This window comes from Meleagris gallopavo, chromosome 14, assembly GCF_000146605.3.
Source record: "Meleagris gallopavo isolate NT-WF06-2002-E0010 breed Aviagen turkey brand Nicholas breeding stock chromosome 14, Turkey_5.1, whole genome shotgun sequence".
Classification (NCBI taxonomy): Eukaryota; Metazoa; Chordata; class Aves; order Galliformes; family Phasianidae; genus Meleagris; species Meleagris gallopavo.
Genome location: NC_015024.2, coordinates 1,100,796 through 1,118,094, shown reverse-complemented (window position 1 = coordinate 1,118,094; position 17,299 = coordinate 1,100,796). Strand labels below are relative to the sequence as shown.

Sequence of the window (17,299 nt, the reverse complement as noted above, 5' to 3'; positions counted from 1 at the left end):
CGCGCGCCGCCGTTCTCCCCTGCCGGTGCCCCCATTGGCCCGCTCCCCCGCCCAGCTTCCACGCCGCCTCCTCCCATTGGCCAACCCGCGGCCTCCACGGGAGAGTTGGCGGCCGCTGATTGGAGGAGGCGGTGAGCGGCGGGTTTCCCCGCCTCCCTGGGCCGCCATTTTTGTTAAGGGAAAGTTGCCCTCGAGGGCTTCGTGCCGGCGGCTCGCGGGCGCCATCTTATGGAGGGGCAGATCCTCACACCTCAGCAAAGTGAGGTGTTCTTGAGCGGGAGAATTTGAGACGGACAGAAGGCGGGCGGGGTTTTGGAGGGTGGGCAGTTTGAGATGCACCTCAGGTACACTGCAGCGTTTCCCTTTGCACGTGGAAATGGCTCGTGGTTAGAGACAGGAGCCATTACAGAGGTACAGATGTCGATTGCAGTATTTAAATTGTTTGCTTGTTTTCTTCACTGATAACCACCAAAGCTGGGATTGAGCTTTTTTCTAAGTCCACGTCAAAGTACTTGACGTGGAAAAAAAGAAAAAAAAGAAAAGAAAAAAGGAGAGCTGTGTTAACAGCTGTGAATAGGTGTTTTGTTTTTGTGATGCATGGTTTTGGTGTGCTAATAGAGCAAAGGGAAAAGGTGAGCAGGGTAGGGCTGATAGAAGCGCTGGAATGTGGTCAGCTCTGGGATGCAGGTTTGCTAAGAAGGGCTCAACCCCTATAAACCAAGGGGGCAAGTGTGGGGTGGGTGTAGGAGTGAGCCAGACCCTGACTGGGACTGCAGGTGTGTGGGGTAGGCAGTGCTGGTGGGGTACAGCCGTGCACGTGGAGGAGCTGTGTGTGCTGACAGGGAGGCTTCCTTGCGGAATGGGCTGTGTGAGGGGCAGATGTGTGTGCAGATATCTGATGGGACGAAAAGGGGCTGCTCTCGGTCTAGGGGGACAACGAGTTGTGTTTGTTAGGAGTGAAGATGAAGCCAGGTCACATCTGTTACACAATGCAACGCAGGACTGCCATCAATGGATGTAGAATAGAAGCTGCAGTGGAAATATTAGTTTGAATTTGATTTTGTGAGTAGCAAAGCTTGTAAAAAGGGAGAAGGGGTATATGAATTATAGCTGTGAAGAGAAAACCTGTGGATCTTTTGGAATCAGGCTATGATTTGTATGTGTGTATGAAAAATGTATTTATCATTCCAAATACTGTCCATTCATTGTTCTAGCAATATTAATGCACCTTCAGACATGAATAGGAAAATAAAATGAAGAGCTCACTGTGCGCCTAAAGTTCATTAGCTGTGCAATGGTCTAATGAAATTGCTGTAAGACTAGCAATATGTATATAATAGATAGCGTAAAGTAAACCTGTGTGTATGTCGATACTGTGGTGAATATATGAATGAAGCCTAGGAATTCACACATTCAAAGAATCCCTTACTTCTGATTGTCTGCAATGTGTGACTATCAAGTCAGTGGCTGAAGAAGCTGAGTGGTTGTTGGTATGGCGTATGGTATTCTCTCCAGCTAAATAGAGATTGATAGTGACATAATCATTTAAGTGCAGTGTGGTTCTTGTGATGAGATAGCATGAAGGTTGTTTTAATGGCTGTGGGGATGAAGGTAATCTGCAGGATTTAGTGTAAGCCTCTTGGATGCTGATACTCCTGCTTAAGTGCTAAGGAGTTAACTGCTTGGGGCATGCGAAGACCCTGGCTGGGCTCAGCTGCCTTCTGGTGGGAGACAGGTTGGGAGCACCTGCTCTTTTATCAGTCCTAGGGAAGGCCAGCAGTGGGGAAAAAAAGGCTGAGAATACTCTGTAACATATTAATTATGCTGTATTTGGGGCTTCATTGCTGGAAGGCAATGGCCAAACTCTCCCAAAGCTATAGCTATTGTATAGGTACAGTACAAAGTCTTGAGCAGTGAGAGTTGTGCTCCAGGTGAGCACCTGTGAATGGTTTACACATAGCAAAGAATCTGGTATTTGTGACAGCTGGTTCTGCTCAGTCGCTCAAATCCAGCTGCCTGAATGTCAGAGATAGGTGCTTCTGAGTCTGTGTTTTGTTAAACTGGCTCTAGGAATAAAGGCATGTTTGTACAGAGGCAAGGGTGGCTGAATCTTTGCAGGCTTTATTTGCTAGAGGCTTGATTTCTCCTCTTAACAACTTTAGTATAACTCAGTATCAATTTCATTACAGTCAGATACAGAAACTTTCTTCATTGGATCAGGTGAAGATTTAACTGAGGTATCTACATTTGAGGGTGATAGTGTGGCTTAGCTTAAAGTGTTTGGCTTGCACTCAGTGCTGCTTCTTTTGGCTTTAATGGAAACTTTAAAAACTGTAATTAAAAGCTGAAGGCTTTTTGTGTTGAACTCTTTTCATTTTCCACAATTCACTAACAGATGCTTTTAGCTGAATAATAATAAACATATATATTAAACTGAGATATGCTACGTTAGGTTAGAAGTGACTCAGGGTTTGCTTTGCACAGACATCTTCCAGGTGTCAGCTAAGTCACATTTTGGTATATTAGATGTACTACCATAGACAAGTACCTTCTTAGTAGTTCTACATGGTTCATGGGCTATGTAATGAAGCAAGAAGGTGGACTGGTAGTGTGTACAGCCCAGGGCCAGCTTACATTACACTTCTGTTGTATTTTACAGCTAAATGTCTTCAGGGATTAGGATCATAGCTCTTTCTGTTGCTTTGTCAAGACAAGGTGGGGTAGATAGGCTGCTTCTGTCTCCTGCACCCTGACCTGACTTATTAGTTGTAACAGAAGAAGGTGTCTGTCTTTGAGATTAATCATATGTAGCAGGGACTACATATTTTAAATTCCAAATCCTATTTTCCTGTTTTTATTACTAGTCTTTCATACCTGTTCTGTTAAAATGATTGGTATGTACACACTTAAAACTGAGAAATGAAATTACTGCCAAGACATCTTGCCATTGCAATAAACTGATGAACTCAGCAGTCACCCAGTGAGCATTGGTTGGAGCAGCGAGGTATCCATCAAAGAACAAACCATGGATTCTACTATTTGGAAGTACTGCCTCAGAACCTGATTAATGTTTGTGATGGATGAACAGGTGTCTCAGACTGTTGCACATCAGGTGAACCAATCTAGCTACCAGATACGCCTGATGCTTGCTTTGAGAAGTTATTAAAGAAATAGAGGACTGCCTGTGAGAGAACGCCTTGGAAACTCTTCTTTGACTACACCTAACAGCCACAAGGACCTTCTGGTTGCCTTCTCCCACCCCTTTTCCATCAAAGGAAGATGGGAAGTGATTGCTGTTCCTCAGAACTGTGGATGTCAGGTATCCCTCCAGCACAGCATGCAGGGATTAATGCTGTGCTGCTTCTCTTTGACAGCCACATCTGTGGAATTCTGGAGTGTGCTGAGGATAGCCCTGTCAGGAGGACAGCAACGAATGTACAGATGTACCACTTTAATATCATGTATTAATCTTTAATTTCACATCACAACAGTCAAGTGAATGGGTAAGGGAAAGAAATCCAAAACAAACAGCAGATATTTACATCTAAAATTCACACCACTTATTTGTTGATTCTGGAAACATGCTATCACAATATATACAATGAAGTACCTTTAGGACACTTGTACAAATTATTTTTTTCCTTTTCAATTTGATTTCCATTATAGATAAGATAGCTGTTTTGATTTTATTTTAAACATGAATACACAAAAGAGAAGTGGTTAGAGGTTTTTGCCTGTTTTAAATAAGCACAGAATGCCAGAGGTTAAAAACACATTTACAGGGCAGAATACCAGTCAGACATCACAATCTATACATTTTTTGCTCAATTTCCTGTACAAATACACAGCATTCAAATGGGAGGTATTTACAAAGAAGCATGAATAGAGGAAATTCTAAATATCGCTTAATTTGTTTCCCAAAAGCTCTTGCCCTCTCCAGCCTCCCCAGTTTTGGCTGATTCTCCCAAAACAGGGATATGGGATATCCCTTACCTGAAAAATGTAAGCAGGCTAAAACGTAAATGAAGGAAAGGATGGATAAGAATCATAGTTTTGCACGCAGCAATAAAACCAACCCAGCCATTGAATAAATGTGTAGGATTCAGATGACAATTCTAATTGCTTTTCTTCTATTACTGTAGTTTCTTATTTTTGTTTCAGATGGGGCCAGCAGGTACGCTCATGATGGAGAGATGTGCTGCAGAATTCCACCAATTGTTTCAGGAATGCACATGCTATTCTGTTACGCAAAGACAACCCAAGGAAGGCAAGGATGCATTTCATCTGAATCAGTTACGTACAGAACAAACGGGTCCTGTTCAAAACATCCCGTTACTCTGGTTTATGCAAAGAATCTTCAAATCCTGTTGCACCAGTACAACTGCTGTTGCTTCCACCTGCTCCAGGACTGAGTTTGCTGATGGAGTTGCACTATGCTAGAAAGCCACCCCACCTGCCAGAGAAGTATTAGTTCCATGAAGTACTTGTTCCAGCATTCACAAAACCTAACAGCAGTCTACCTTCTGCACCCTTTAAGTTAAGCACTGAAAAGGGAGACAGAATGTATAGTAGATATCAGAACAACAGAAAGTTAACTCCACAGAGGCTCAAATTTAGTAAATTCAGTAATTTATTCCATCCTCCTTTGTGTGTACCTGCCATAAACTGGGTATCTGTGTACACCATTTGATTATCTTCAACCCCCTATGAATACATAGCAATGACAGACGCTCAGAATGGTCAGACTGCTATTGTACACCCCTCTAATCAGAGCAAGGTGGTGCACTGTGAGAGAATGATGGGAGCTGCAGGGCAGGTCTTCCCGCAGAATGGGACTTTGCCACATGTTATCTGCATTCTTGCTTTTGCAGTTTTATTTGCAGGACCTGCTGCTTTTTTGTTTTGTTCTGTTTTTACAATGAAGAAGTTCAGTATATCAGTACATTTACTACTTTCAAAAGTAAATTTTCCCACCAAAAAAAAAAACAACCAAAATCAAATGTGATTAGGAAGATGGAATTGAGTATTTAATTCTCTTGAAAATTTCTAAGAATCTCAAATTAGAGCATAACATGAAAATATTTCACTCACTTCTAAGGAATTACCTTGACTTACCTTCATTGAAAACATAACTCTGAATTGAGCTTTCATACCTGTGTGCTATACCAGAGATCCAGCTTGATTCATTAGCAGTTAGGGCTAATTCTACTACTGGAAAACTCTTGCTCCTGTTAGAGATGAAGTCTACCATATGCTGGATTTTAATATCATTCTCTTCTTAATTGTGAAGGTTGCAGGGATTACAAGCAGCCTATGTTAGTAACAAAATAGAGGAAGCACAAATGACTTTGTTCCAGCCAAATGGACCATTTAAGAAACAAAACCATAACTTATTACTATTATATGGGCTAGAGCTTGAGAAAGAAAAGAAAGATATCCTCTTAAAATCCCCTTCATATGACAGCTGACCGAGCCCAGACTTTGTACAGATGAGATGGTCTCATCTTTAGGAGAGTTCAGAAGCAACATTCTCTGCCCAGTCACTGTATTTAGAGGTAGTGCTAAAGGTGACCTATAAAAGATGAGTATCCTTTTTTGCTTCTTTATGCTGTTTGTAGCAGGAGAAACTGAGTGAATAGGGGAAGAACGGGGCATGTTGATGCTATTCCTGTTTCTGACACTAATTCACATGGTGGAGGTAAGTCTCTTGTTTGAATGTGCTTCAGGTTTTTCAGTGGTAACTTACCATCTTCTGGAGTGTGCTTTGCAGTCTGCAGGTGGAAATGAATGTAAGGAAAAGCCAAAATGTGTGCTGGCATGGCAGCAGGAAAGAGCATTACTTCTTTATATAAAAACACTAGATACCTGCTTTCTTGATCAAGTTTTTTGAAAAATATGAAAATAGGAATAGAGGATTTCTTCTAGTTCTTTTTACACCATAGGTCTTGCCTCTGTTACCACAGAACTTTTTCCTGTCCTGCAATGTAACTCAACTAAGCAAATACTGATTAAAAGGCTTATTTCACACACATATGTTTGTACTGACTCCACTTCTGCATAGTTCTGTTCTTGTTTTTGTTTGATTTTTTTTCTTTTTTCCTAAATCTCCCACCTGCACTGAATTCTTCATCCCCTTTTGGAGCTGACCATAAAAAAAAGCCGGGGGGGAAGGCTGTATCGCCACACAAAGAGTAAAGAGCCTTCAAAAAGAGGGAAGGAGCTCTTACAACTTCTTCATACTTTCTAAAGAAGCAAAAGAGGAAAGAAATGTTCCTTTTTTACAGGTTGCCTTTAAGATTTCTGACTCTAGGGTGCACACTACACTGGGCATTTCTTGCATCTGCCTACTGTGAGAGATGGACATCTTGCACACCAGCTGCAGTGACTTTTGAGGGGGGCTGAGGAATGATGGTTTTGGGTAATGGATCTCAGCTCCTGGGTGATGGAAGTTAGTGAGAATTGTGATGTTCAGCCCTGAGGCAAGGAGTGGTGGATGTTATGCATTTAAGCCACCTTTTCTTTACTGGTGAGTCATCAACCAGCTGTGGCATGAAGAACTTTTTATTTTCTTTTAACTGGAATAGAAATGCTGGTGTTGACAGCCTGCCTGAAGCTGGGCATGGGAAAGGCCTACAATCAAGTCACAGCTCCAGTGGCCACTAACCTCCCCCTCATCCTGTAGAATGATGAATGATTCTATCCACAGATGAACAGCATGACTCCAATGAGAAAGCAGGTTGGTTTAGCCAGTGAAAGCAAATTTTAAGAAATCAAACAGTACATAAAAAACAAAGGAGGCAGAATTTGTTGAAAATGGTATCTTGGAAATCAGTGCATGAGCACTGGTTAGATTGCCTCAGCACCTATGAACCAATGCAGGGAGATCACTGCACAGATATGTACAATCCTGCTCTCAAAAGAGCCAATATCTTCTTAGAATTGCCATCTTTCCACTGCCTGCTGCTCATGCACTTCCAGACCGACAGTTCATAAAATCCCTGATTTCAGCAATGAGCTTTCACTTCTGTACAACAATAAAATATGTCCCTAGTGCAACCGCTTCTACTCAAATGTGTCCCAGAGCTGGGAGGAAAGCAGCTTGCCACCTTTCCTCCTTCTTCCTCCTCCGCTTAAAATTGTATTTTTCAGCTTCTGCAAGTCTCTATGGCTCATGTGCCATGTGGTGCGGTTAAGAAACTGCAGAAGGAATAACCATCCACTGCACAGAAAGTTAAAAAAATGTAACAGAAAGGTGTAAAAGGAAATTTGAAAGGAAAGCAGCACCCTCCCTTGTTGGCCCAGTTGTGTATGCGGGCTCCAGCCAAGCTTGTGGCAGTAGAAGTCAGCTTGCTGTTCTCTGAGTCCTCAGCTCTGCGCTCTGGTCACACCTGGAATGACAACGCAAGCTGCTTACCAGCAGTTGTTCCTACTGCTCACTGATGCCGTGCTCCCATGCTACCCTGGCCTGCTCTTCCTTTCCACCACTCACTGGCTGGGACACTTTACGATGCAACTGGCGGTGTTTGTCGTCGTCTTCAATTATCATTCCTTCCTCATTCTCTATGTTTGGTAGCCGGGAATGGTAAGGTTTGGGGGGTAGAGCAGGAGGGTCCAGGGTGTCCTGAGGAATGACTCCTGATGGAGCTGAGTGGCTTCGGCATGGCTGGGATTTGAGCGACTCAAGGACATCAGGCTCAGAGAGACTGTACCTAACAGGGAGGTAGGGTGTCTCTAGATCTTCATCAGTGTTCCAGGCCTGGCTGGGGACAGAATCCATGGTGTCGGTGCGAGGAGGTGGTTCAGAGGAATGTCCAAAGTTACTCTCGCTCAAGGAGGAGACACCACTGCTTGCACTGCCAGATAAAGTGGAGTTGCTTCCATCTAGACCAGACTGTGGACTGGTGGGTGATGCAGGGATGGGATGAAGAGGGGACTGTTTGCAGAAAAATAGAAATCATGTTAAAATCGACAAGGGAGGCAACACTGCAGCTCTCTTTTAACAGTGCTGCTTTTTAACAGCTCTGCTTTTAACAGTGATGTTAATAACAGTGCAGTTCTGGTTGTGTTCAAAATGTCAGCCATTGACAGTTTGTACATATTCCCCTGACTTGTATGGAAACACCTCTTGTGGACAAATCAGCGCACTTAACATAGCAGCTGAGGTGATAGAATTCCTCTCTCCCTCTGTACTGAGGGGGCCTGAAATCAGAACGTATGCAAAAGGGAAGTGGGAGGACCTAAATTTAAGTTCAACAGTTTATAAACTTGGAATGAATTTTCTCTCAAGTAAGTTTTAAAAATAGTGAATCTGTATTCAAGAAATACTCGGAGGTGACAGTGGGCAAAGGTGTCCTTCCAGAGCCTATACCTTTTCTTCTGTATTTCTCTCCCTGACACTTCTTTTTTACCTTGCGCAATGTTCGTGCAGGCAGTGCTGGAGGAGCATCACTGAGCTGGTGATGGAAGGCATCAAAGTGCAGCGAATAGTGTCCTGGAATGAGACAAGGGTCAGAAATAACGACCTGTGCAGCCTCAACTGCTGTGAGAGAGTTGGGGTTTTAGATTCTGCAATGCCAAGTAACAGCTCCAAACACTGACGAGATCGATCCAGCCTGGGGCTTCCCTTCCCATCAATACTGTGGAGTGCATCTGTCACATCACAAAATGCTTACAAGAAGTTTAGTGCAGTGATAGGTTTCCACCCACCCCTATTATCAAGGATTTCATGGCAAGGCAACAGGCTTGTAAACAATGAATGTTTGAAGGTTTATTTAGTAGCTATGTAACCATAAGTTACTGCTGAAGATAGCCACCAGCAAAAAGCCAAGCTAGACTTCCAACACACACATACACCTAGTTCTAGCCCACGCAGGTCCATGTTATTTGTAACAATTGCAAAATTTGAAGATCTTGAACAAAACTTGAAAATGTCCAGCGCTGACCTAGCTGACCAGGAGAGACTTTGACGTTTTGTTTCTGATGCTTTCTATGAGGGAAAACAAAGACTATGGCCAGCTTTCAGCTGGCCTAGTCATCTGGCATGAACTGCATGACTTATGCAGCAGATCTACTGGGCTTTTCCTTACCATGGGGCAGCCTTCGGGGAGGTACTGGTGGGGCCAAGATGCTCCCAACGTGGACAGACAGGAATGGCAGGGCCTCTCTGGTTCCGCTGTCTAGGCTCCAGCTACTGGGCGCTGCTGGCACAGCTGAAGGATTGAAACAGATTTAACTTGGGTAGCGTAACGGGGTCATGCGGCCAGAAGGACTGGCTTGCCAGTGTACTCTGTAGTAGTAAAGAAGGGTGAGATTTGAAGAACTTGGGGTGTGGTAGGATTGGAGGTATGCAAAGGCATCATCTAGTCTACAGCATGTTTAGTTTATAGGGTGCTTTGTTAAAGAAGCGAGAGTTAGGTGATCAGTGTTTGTTAGTCTGCCCATCTCCCCTCTGCTGACCCTCCAGGGTCACTTCTATGAACTATGAAGAGCAGTAGAATTCTGTGAAGTTTTTGTTTGTTTGTTTGTTTTACGAGCCGGTAAGTAAAAATGAAACCTGACTGATGGAGCAGCAGCTAGATCTCAGCTATGAGCTGTTCTGCTTGGCAGTGAACAACTCCAGAGCAGGAAGAAACGTGGGGCAGAACTCCTGTGAGACATAGGATGGCTGTAGTTGTATTACAGTGGATAAGCAAAGACTGAGTGAAGGATGTGAGGGCAATGACACCCTTAATCTGGTACAGAAGAAACCAGGACTTCAAAGATCTGATTTGCTCCAGAGCTGATTAATTTGATCCCCAAATACTTAAAGATAAGTACAATGAGAATGTGTCAGGATCTGAAGAATTTTGTCAACAGACATTATTAAAATGCATCTTCATCTCTTCCAAATGCAATCTAGGACTCAATTTGTTCTGAGGAGATAGAAATGCAATAACTGTGTATGTGTTTACAAACAATTTGTGAGTTTCATCAGCTCAGGTGAAAAAAAAGGGGGGGAAGGAACAAAGTACTTCAGTAAGTCTACCACAGAAAGCTGAGATTAAAGGCAGTTTTTGCCATCTTCAGTTTGAAACATGTAAAATAGAAGCATGGAGAAAAAACAGAGTTTGACATATGAAGAGCATTTATCCCTAATTAAAATGCCTGCAACCATTTTTCAAATGTTTCTTCTCTAAAATGACTTTGAAAGGTTCATTATTGTTTTTCCTTAGCTCATGAACACAGACTCCCTGAGATCTAAAACTCCTCAAGGTAAAAAGGATCAGAAAATGCAGCCTCAAAAGAGCCGAAAACCCACACAAATGTTGGCTTTAAAGAAAGACCCTCAAAGCAAGAATGAAGTACAAAGAAGATGCTAAGAATCTTGACAGAGAACAGGTTCAAACAAAGGGATGCATACATCTCAACACAGGTAACGTGGCTTCAGATGAGCTGTCTGAGCAGCCCTGCTCATGCTCTATACGTCAGAGTGCTGTAATCTGCATTACTGCAATTAGTGGTAAAAGGTTAAAATGAAGAGGGACAAGATGCAGAATGATGCCAGCCACACAGTGCTCTCCCGCAGGATTCCAGCATCAGGTGAAAAGGACTCAACAGTACCTGGTTTTCTTGTCCTGTACAATGATTGCTTTTTTTTTTCTGTTTCTTTTTAATACTGAGATGCAGCATAAGATTGTGAAGAACAGAACGTGGTACTCCAATGTGTAATCCATTTATACTTTCTCAGTGTTCTCTCATTCACTGAGCTAAGTGCTGGAAATCATCCGAAGGTCAGATGATTCTGGAGCATGGCTACTGCCTGTTAAAACTGAAGCTGGATCTAAAATGCTTCAGGGAGAAACCTACCCAGGGAGCTCCAGTTATGCCCTAGCCCATCTCTCTCTTCTCAGCAGTCTCAGTGGCCATGTTTAATTCCACTCTGGGCAACTGACGTTACCCTGTTGTCAATGGGAATTATTGAGCAGTACTTCTGACTTGGCATGGAGGGGGGTGGAAAAATTCATGGAGCATGACAGCTAACAAAAACAAGGCAGACGTCATCCTGACTAACAGAGTGATGTTGGCCCTAGGGCTGCAGAAATGCCTGCAGCCGCTGACCTGGCAGCAGAGCTGTGGTTCCTCTTACACCATCCCTAAGAGCATCACCTGTCTTTTGTGACTCCTTTGGATTCTGGGACATTCTGTCTTGGGTTCCCTTCTCTTTGTGCTGTAGACATGCTCTTGCATATATATTGCCCACAAGTACAAATTCGAGTGTTATTTCTCGACAGGCAACACATCACGTATGTACCTTTTTCCAGTTCTTTCTCCTGTCCAGTATAAAAATCATACCAAGTCTGTCATATTCAATTCAAATGCAACATGGCTAAAGCAGAACTCTTAATTCCTCACTCCCTAGTCTCAACCGTAGTCACTATTTGTTACTGTCATCAGAATTATTTGTTTTGAAATGCAGGTTGGCTTTTCTTTTCAATCTTGACTACTCTGTAACACTGCCACACTGTTAAAGTAATGGATTCTGATTTATTAGAAGTTCTGGAATAGCATCTGGCTTTTTGTTTTTCAAAGATACCATTTAGTTGAGGCACAGCTGCTGTAACAAGAACACTGACAGAAGTGTAACGAAGCGCATTGCGCAGCTCAGACTAGAGGACTGTGGTGGTCTTTCCCAGCCTTAAAATGTTTGACTTTCAGATGCTGTTTCTCCCAGCCATAGGTAAGACCACTACTTTCTAATGGCAGCACCCTTGTTTCAGGTTTTGACTCAAGAATTCTGCTCTCTTCCGCTTTTTCAGAATGCTGCTCCTCAGGTCATTTTGTGAGCCCATCACTTTGTCCATGGCAGCCCACTGACAAGCTCCTCCTCCTCCCCTGCATCAAACAAAACAAGCTCCTTTTCTTCTCTCATCGTCTTTTTTTCTGCTTGACTATTTAACACCCTTTGCTAGATACTGCCAGAATCATTTCCCACCTACGTGCAGACCTGTCACGCCGCTCACTGGGTTCATTTGGGAAATTCTCACATAAGCCTCTGATCTTTCCCATTTTTTCATGACCTTATAGTCACCTCACTGCTTTTCTTCCGACTCTTCCTTAGAAATCTCTTACTTCCATGGGCTCCGCTCATACTTCTTCAAAGCAGTGAGTTAAGTTCCTAATGAGAAACTTAATTAAGCATAAAACTACCTCAGAGGGAGAAAAAATGTCACTATTTTGAAGAATAAGTGCACATTAAAAACAAAACCAACACAATTTATATGGTCTGAAGAAGAGCAGCAGCATAACTCATTTTTTCTGGAAACGGTACAAATCCTTCAGTCTTCTTTCAGATATTTTCCCATTTGTTTGTTTGGGAGTTCTGCCTGATAAAGGCTGCCTGATTTGTTTCAATAACAACATGCTAAACTCAGATGGCTTTTTGAAACAGAGAGCTTTGTGCAACTCCACCCTTCTGTGAATGATCTGAAGTGACTATACATTGGCAGGAAGCCCAGTTAATTAAACTGTTAATTTAAAAAATGAGTGAATACACCCTGCCAGGAAATGTACAAGCCCTTTCACTACTTGCAGGATCAGAGTAATAATATTTCAGAAAGCATGCATTTTAAATAGGAAAAAGAGTACCTTTCTCAGCCACAGAGAGGTTGGGATCGCTGCAAGGTTTGCACGGTCCAATCATTTGCTGCATCAAGGCGCGCTGAAAATTTGGAGGCTAAGAGAGAAGAAAGCAAAGGACCTGTGGATTTCTGTTCAGGTTTTCAGGCAAAGAGATTTTTTAAATTAAAAAAAAAACACAGGAACCTTAGACTGTCTACATTAGCAAGTAGTGCAGTGCAATCCTAGCAGATCTCCAGAGGGTAACAGCGGTAAGGACCCAGTGCTGACCCTGCTGTGCTCTCTCAAGGAGTTATGTCAGAGCAGCACTGGCCTGGTCTTGTGCCCATTAGCAGCTTGAATGCATCCCACACTCTTCTGGAGCTCATCTTTTGCTTTGGCTTTGTTTGAAATAATAGAGTTTGTGTGCTCTGAGACAGTTCTCTGAGGTGAACTGAAGTATGGAAGTGGGCATGGTCAGGAGATTCTCTTCAAACGTGCACACCAGAGCTAACTTAAAATGCTCGTACGTAAGCACACAGTGAATTTCTCAGTTTGCCCAGAGAAAGCAGTAGATTGTTTGGAGACCCTGCACATTACTTCAGCCTCCTCTGGCAATCACCATAAAACTACTTAGATTCAACTTTGAGGCTTACCAGCAGCACAGAGGAGTGAGTAAATTAAGTGATGTGATGCTTGCAGAGGACCAGGGCTCAGGGGACAACCGACTACATGTATTGTAATATATGTATTGTAACAGTCATTACAATTTACATCACCCAACTACCGAAGTGGGTGGTTCTGGTGTGCAATTAGTATCAGAAGGTCTATGTTATTTCTTGGACCACAGTGAAAATGATCCTAAGCTCTTGAGCTTCCCAAAGATAGTAAGGGAAGCTTTAAAGCAGACAAAAAGTAAAGATGAGCCCGTCCCTTCCAGTATGGTTGAGCTAACGTAAGGGAAATCAGGTCTGCTACCTGTCCGTTTTCCATGATAGCTGCGGGGTACATGGCACTGCTGGGCCTGTCCCGATGGGTTGGCAACAACATCATCAGCTCCCGAGTGTGGCGGTACTTATCTGGTAGAGAGGGAGAGCCTGTAAACAAGTGAGAGCAATCACGTACACGTGACAAACAACAGCCATGTCTCCGCATGCCCAGAGCCAGTCCTCCTGTGCGGTGTGTTCAGACGATGGTCAAACAGGACTCAAGGAACACGGTGCCCAGCACAAAAAGCAGCTCACTGCTGGTGGGGCGTGTGGCACAGGATGAAGAACTGGCACATTATGTATAATTAGGGACACAGCATGGAAGGTGTGTAAGATGTACTCATCCCTTCTTGTGTTGTGCAAAGAGCTGAACATATATAAATAAATACAGAAAAAAGGGCAACTGTGTGAATAAAGTATTGCAGTCATACAAATGCTATAAAGCCTTGTAATTCGGGACTGAATGTGGCAGAAAGGGATAAAAGCCTGAGGTGGACCACTCAGATCAAGCAGAAAGCTACTTTATTCCTCAGTTCTGGTAGAGAGAGTCTGAGGTGTTGCCGTGTAGTTGGTGATACCATGTTTGGCTTCCTCTTTCTTATAAGAGCACAAAAAATCAGTAATGAACAGAATTTGCTATAAATGTGGGTGGCATTTTGCTCATAAGGCCTCTGGGTAAGGTATGGTTTCTATTGAGTATTGGCATACTGACCCATCGTATGACACCAGAATGTTTACCAGTGCTGATAGCTGAAATATACTTGACTTGGTAGACTTAACTATTAGTTATCTGCATAGCTCCTATTTAAGAAATAGTGGTATGCACACAGATAGCTTCCTGGAGTGTGGAATTATTTGGGATTTGTGTCCTTCGAGGTGAGTGCTACACAACAATATGTCTTCTGATATGCAAGAGCTGACAAGGGATTTGTTAGCAGAACGATTCCTACTAGTGACTTTCTAAAGTTTGATACTGCTGACAGACACATCCATTGGGATGCAAGGTATTAGGCAGAAACTGATGATCAGAAGCTGCTAAAGTGAGCTTTCATTTGCACTGCTAATTTCACTGCGTCACAAACACGCACTGAACAGATGGCAGCACACAGCGCATTACAGAGCCATGCCGGCTTTTGGGGAATACATGCCCCCTCTTGCAGACTTTCCACAACCACACACATTATCTGAACAGCACTCCAACATATGAGCAAAGGCATTGGTACTGGTTAATGCAGCTTTTATCCCAGCAAAAGCAAACATGCACTTTTTGGGACTGATATTCAGCATACAGTGGAAGGAACAATGTGTCCAGCAGAATGCAGGATAACCTCCTACAATAGCAATAATTCCATTGGGGAGGCAGATCCCAGATTAATCCACACCCCCACCCTGACATGGACAGCCGCAAAGTATCTGCATTCTAGTTCTGAACTCATTTTCTCCCCAGACATAAAACAGAAACATAATTACACAACATTCTTTGCTCTCATATACAAGCATCAGCTTGGAAAACACAGTGTTATGCTTTATGCTGAGTCTCTCTTACTCACACGTCACAGATAGTCCTACTTCTGCCTGACAAATGTAGATGTATCAAACTCTTAGGTGGCCTAGAACTGCATCACAGCACAACCTGCATTGTCAGCTTTGCCATTTTATTTATCTTGTGCTTTTTTGTCCAAGATGCAAACCACCCCAATGTGCCATTGGTTAATATGGGATTCTAGCTTCCACCAGACCTTGCATGCATGACCTGAAAAATCCCACATGTGTTAAACATGGAGGTAGTTTCACCCTGCTGTTTGGTACCCTAAATTTGGAAATGACTAGGGCCACAAAGAATGTGGCAGATTATGCCATATATGCAGCCTGCTAGCAAATTAAGCACCGGCACCTCCAAATTGAGTGCCATAAGAGGAGTGGCTATAACTGAAGAATTTATTTGTTAATAATCAGACCTGCTTTGAAAAGGAGAGAACAGAATCACTAAGACTCTTTTCAGGGACTGGCAAAATGTAGAAAATAACATCAAATCTTCTAGAAGATTTCAGGACAGCCACAGTGGCCACCTAAAATGCTGCAGTGTGTACCAGGGCTTATCCTCTCCAGCCTGCAGCTCACTACACTGCATGTGTGCAGCACTGTGCATATTATTAATGAGAAAGGAAAACCTGTGCTGAAGGCAGAGGTAGCTTTTTTTTTTTATATTATAAAAATGTTAATCTACTTTGTTACAAGTATTAGTTTTAAGGAACAAAACTGAAAATTAACACAGTTGAGCTCCAAACTCAACACATCTTTTTGGTTCTGATTAATCATTTTCTTTACTGTCATGAAATCAGCTGGCTCCTGCATCAAACTGTCACTTCTTGATTTAATGAGGAAAGTTTTTATGCAAATATCTGGGTTCTTGCAAAGTGCTGAGTAAGGGGTACAGGGACTCACTTCCTGCCCCTGAAAACTGTGCTGGGGAAGCAGGGGCACCCTGGGAGGTCAGTCATCAAGTGTCAGCCAGGAGATGCCTTTGGAGTCCCGGATTTATTTTAAATGAAATAACTGAAAAAAACCACTAACACGCTCATAGCCCTTTTCAAATGTTTCTGCATTACAATATCTATTTAGGAAACGTTGCTCTGCAAAATCTTTTAACTCAAGCAGGGTTAGAGCACTGCCTTGTATGAGTCACCTCAAATGAATTCCTTACTTATCCTGCATACAAAAACATGCTGCGTTCTTGATAGGAAAGAAGTTACACAAGGGTTGAGCTAGGGAAAAACTGAAAGCTGTGTACTTTAACCTGAAAGATAGCTAGTAATAACCTTCTTCTAACTGCACAGTTAGAGAATCCTGGCTATCTTCTGATTACAATTTTATTTAAGACTTCTGCTTTAAGTAGTATACACTATAACTTCAGTATAAGGCTTGCTGCTTTAATCTGCTTTCAGTGGTAAAATCACATCGTCATTAGTTACAAATCTTTTAAACAAGATGTTGGATTAATGGCTTTATTATTTCCATTGGACAAACTAAATCATCTGCTTTGGTTGTCATTTTAAACACAAATGAAAGGGCTTTGTTTGGATGTAAAGAATCAAAATACAAATTAATTTCCTGCTAGATTGTTAATGAAAATGGCCATGGCTTTTTATGGTCACTAGTGGAACAAATCTGTATTAAAATATACCCAACTCCTCAGAACAGCACTAGCAGCAGAGGTCCAGAAAGAACTCTGCAGTGTAAAAGCTGATAAAGAATCCAGATAATGGGACAGCAGTTTTTAACCTCTACATTAACATGTCAATCAATGAAAAACATGTCTAACAAAAGCCATGCTCTGCTAAAGGTCACGGGTAGCAAAGTTCCTAACTTGGTAAATTTAGGTGGCCTGCATGAAACAAATTATTGATCTTCATATAATTCCAGCAGTTAGCTCTATCACTCCAGCACTGTGACTTTGTAGCTTTCTTGGCAGTCTCAGCAGAAAGGTCAAGGATTGGATGGGTCATGGAGACCAAACTATCCTCTCACCTCTAGAGGTGGTCCCTCCAGGACAGAGATGAGGCACATTGGTGGGGGCAGCGTGGGGAAGCTTGCACGGCTGCCGCCCATGCTGTATCTGTTCTGTGGGTAAATAGAGGGCTTCAGCCTCCAGTGTTGTCAATCCACCACCTTTCACCAGCACTAAATTAAAAAGAGTATAAATAAATACAGAAGGA

At 42.7% G+C, this 17,299-nt stretch overlaps 2 protein-coding genes across 2 annotated transcripts in view; both read right to left on the bottom strand.

Annotated features, from left to right (window-relative positions):
• LOC104913109 (dedicator of cytokinesis protein 3-like) overlaps positions 1-225 on the bottom strand; it is a 12,348-nt gene extending 12,123 nt beyond the window's left edge. Inside the window, exon 1 of the mRNA XM_019619958.2 lies at positions 24-225. Within this exon, the coding sequence (XP_019475503.1) occupies positions 24-225 (202 nt within the window). The remainder of the gene's footprint in view (positions 1-23) is intronic.
• A 3,230-nt stretch (positions 226-3,455) lies between these two features.
• On the bottom strand, positions 3,456-17,195 carry LOC104913108 (dedicator of cytokinesis protein 3-like). Its single transcript, XM_019619938.1, has 6 exons — positions 17,112-17,195; positions 13,573-13,673; positions 12,625-12,712; positions 9,087-9,209; positions 8,409-8,491; positions 3,456-7,933 (listed from the first exon to the last, which is right to left on the bottom strand). Exons 2-6 carry the CDS (start codon positions 13,645-13,647, stop codon positions 7,427-7,429), a joined length of 876 nt encoding a protein of 291 aa, XP_019475483.1. The 5' UTR covers positions 13,648-13,673; positions 17,112-17,195; the 3' UTR covers positions 3,456-7,426.
• Positions 17,196-17,299: the final 104 nt, after the last annotated feature.

Coding starts and splice junctions, on each gene's coding strand:
- LOC104913108 (XM_019619938.1), bottom strand. CDS start 13,647: ATGATGTTGTTGCCAACCCATCGGGACAGGCCCAGCAGTGCCATGTAC. Junction 9,210..12,624: donor CCTCTCTGTGGCTGAGAAAG/GTACTCTTTTTC, acceptor TCAATCCTTCAG/CTGTGCCAGCAGCGCCCAGT. Junction 8,492..9,086: donor TCCCCGAAGGCTGCCCCATG/GTAAGGAAAAGC, acceptor GTCTCATTCCAG/GACACTATTCGCTGCACTTT.